We start from the raw sequence: 2,698 nt of genomic DNA, 5'->3' as shown, positions 1-2,698 counted from the left end.
TTGCCATCCTCCTTCCTCTCCTTGCAGAGGGTTTCTCCAGCCGCCGGGATGCCATCACGGACGAGGACCTCCTGCACATCTCGGAGCAGCTTTACCGAGCCGATCACAACAAAGCCCGACCCACCGACATCGCCCTTAACCCCCAGTACCAGGCGTCCCCCGACGAGACGGGTGACCAGCAGGACCGCTCCCCACAGCCGTGAGTGGGCTGCAGCATCCTCACGGGGTGGCCAGGGACCGGCCAGGGACCAGCAAGGGCTGGGTTTGGATGGAACCTCTGTTTCCCTGATCCATTCTCTTCCAGGCTCTACAAATACGTCAACGAGGAGCTTTTCTCCAAACCCACCTACTCCAGCTTCATCAAACTCCTGGACAACTACCAGCGGGCGACGGGCAGGGAGGAGGAGGTGACGGCGGAGGAGCTGAGGGAGGAGGACCGCTTCCTCCAGGAGGTGATGAAAACCGAGCTCATGAAGAAGCTCTTCACCTTCCTCCATGAAAAAAGTGAGTGTGGAGCAAGGCAGGGGGGAATGGGGGGTCCAGGGCATCTCCCACCCAAAAGGAAAGCACCAGAGATGAGCTGGGAGGATGCAAACTGGAGGAGAGAGGGGTCTCCAAGAGGTGCTGGGACATAGGAGAACTGATTTGGGCAAAGCTCAATTGCTCCTGGGGGAGAGGAGTGGGTGAGGGCTGGGGGAGAGGGATGGGTCAGAGCTGGGGGACCCCTACCCTGCCTTTCCCCATGCCCCCATCCCGGGATGCTGCTCCCATCCCTCCATCCCACCTTGCCCACAGACCGCTACGGCTCCGAGCAGGAGTTTGTCGCCGATTTGAAGGAGATGTGGTTCGGTCTCTACTCCCGAGGTGACGGCGAGCAGGACTCCAGCGGCTTCGAGCACGTCTTCGCAGGTAAAGCCCGCTCTGCTGGGATGGGGGGTCCCGGGCGGCGCCGGGCTGGGGGGCTCACCCCAGGGTCTGGTTTGTGTTTAGGGGAGGTGAAAAAAGGGAGAGTGTCTGGATTTCACAACTGGATCCGCTTCTACCTCCTGGAAAAGCAAGGCATCGTCAACTACTTCAGCCACAACTTCGACGGGCCGGTAAGTGATCCCGCAGGATCCACGGCCGGTGGCGCTGCACCAACTGGGAGCATCCTGCATCGGCCGCATCCCGAATTGGCCACATCCCGAATTGGCCACATCCCAAATCGGCCGCATCCCAAATGGGGGGAATCAGAAGCATGGGAGATGCTCACCCTGCCCCATCCCCTGTGCAGACCTTGGGATGGTGGTGGGGTGGGAAAGTCCAGAAAAAATGATGGACGAGGGGCTCCCAAACCATAAGATTTGGGGTTTGGGGGCTCTGTCTGGAGGCTGAACATCTGGATCCATCCCTGGGGAGGGCGTGAGGATGCCCGGCTTCGTATGCGGACGGGATTTGCGTGAGCCCCCTGCCCTGCTGCCCCCGGAGCCAGGCAGAGGCGGGGGGTCTGATCCTTGACCCCCCTTTTCCCCAGTGGGACACGTACCCCGATGTGCTGGGGCTGCAGTTCAGCTGGGACGGGTTTTACAAGGAGGTGGGCTCTGCCTTCGTCGGCTCCAGCCCTGAGTTTGAGTTTGGACTCTACACCTTGTGCTTCATCGCGCGGCCTGGGAGGGCGTGAGTACCGGCACCCCTCTGTGTCCGTCTGTCTGTCCGTCTATCTGTCCTCTGGCTGTGGAGCTGGCGGTGACATCCTGAGCCCCACCAGTGGCCGGAGAGGGCTGGGAATGGGGCAGGGCTGGTGTGGGGACACAGGAGCGTCCTGGGGATGGGACTGGGGGGCTCAGGGATGGGGCAGGGCTGGTGTGGGGACATCGAGGGTGCAGGGATGGGACAGGACTGGTGTGGGGACACAGGAGCATCCTGGAGATGTGACCGGGGGGCTCAGGGATGGGGCAGGGCTGGTGTGGGGACATCGAGGGTGCAGGGATGGGACAGGACTGGTGTGGGGACACAGGAGCATCCTGGAGATGTGACCGGGGGGCTCAGGGATGGGGCAGGGCTGGTGTGGGGACATCGAGGGTGCAGGGATGGGACAGGACTGGTGTGGGGACACAGGAGCATCCTGGAGATGTGACCGGGGGGCTCAGGGATGGGGCAGGGCTGGTGTGGAGACATGGGACATCCTGGAGCTGCAATTTTGGGGCTCAGGGATGGCACAGGGCTGGCGTGGGGACATCGAGGGCTCAGGGATGGGACAGGACTGGTGTGGGGACACCGAGGGTGCAGGGATGGGACAGGGCTGGTGTGGGAACATGGGACATCCTGGAGATGTGACTGGGGGGCTCAGGGATGGGACAGGGCTGGTGTGGGAACATGGGACATCCTGGAGATGTGACTGGGGGGCTCAGGGATGGGACAGGGCTGGTGGACACTGAGGGCTCAGGGATGGGGCAGGGCTGTGACACAGGCTGTGTCCCCACAGATGTCACCTGAGCCTGGGTGGCTACAGCCTCAGCATCCAGACCTACCCCTGGACCAAGTCCACCTACGGCCACGGCAAGAAGCACATCGCCACTGCCTACGTCATCTCGCCCTGAAGCTGGGAGCAGGGGGGTGACCCCAGCCCCGCCCTGGGGCCCTGGGCTGCCCCACGGCACTGGGAAGGACTGGGCAGGACTGGGAAGGACTGGTCCGGCTGTGGGAGGTGGGCGGCCGC

At 63.0% G+C, this 2,698-nt stretch overlaps 1 protein-coding gene across 1 annotated transcript; it reads left to right on the top strand.

The window, feature by feature from the left end:
• Positions 1–23: 23 nt before the first annotated feature.
• On the top strand, positions 24–2,579 carry ENDOU (endonuclease, polyU-specific; the record flags this gene model as incomplete). Its single annotated transcript, XM_010079691.1, has 6 exons — positions 24–199; positions 305–504; positions 796–909; positions 991–1,097; positions 1,514–1,656; positions 2,465–2,579. Coding segments are annotated over 6 exons (855 nt in total), but the record flags the coding sequence as incomplete, so codon positions are not given.
• Positions 2,580–2,698: the final 119 nt, after the last annotated feature.

This window comes from Pterocles gutturalis, unplaced genomic scaffold (assembly GCF_000699245.1).
Source record: "Pterocles gutturalis isolate BGI_N339 unplaced genomic scaffold, ASM69924v1 scaffold6076, whole genome shotgun sequence".
Taxonomy (NCBI): domain Eukaryota; kingdom Metazoa; phylum Chordata; class Aves; order Pterocliformes; family Pteroclidae; genus Pterocles; species Pterocles gutturalis.
Note: the sequence above shows the minus strand (reverse complement) of the source record. Positions and strands in the feature narration are given on the sequence as shown.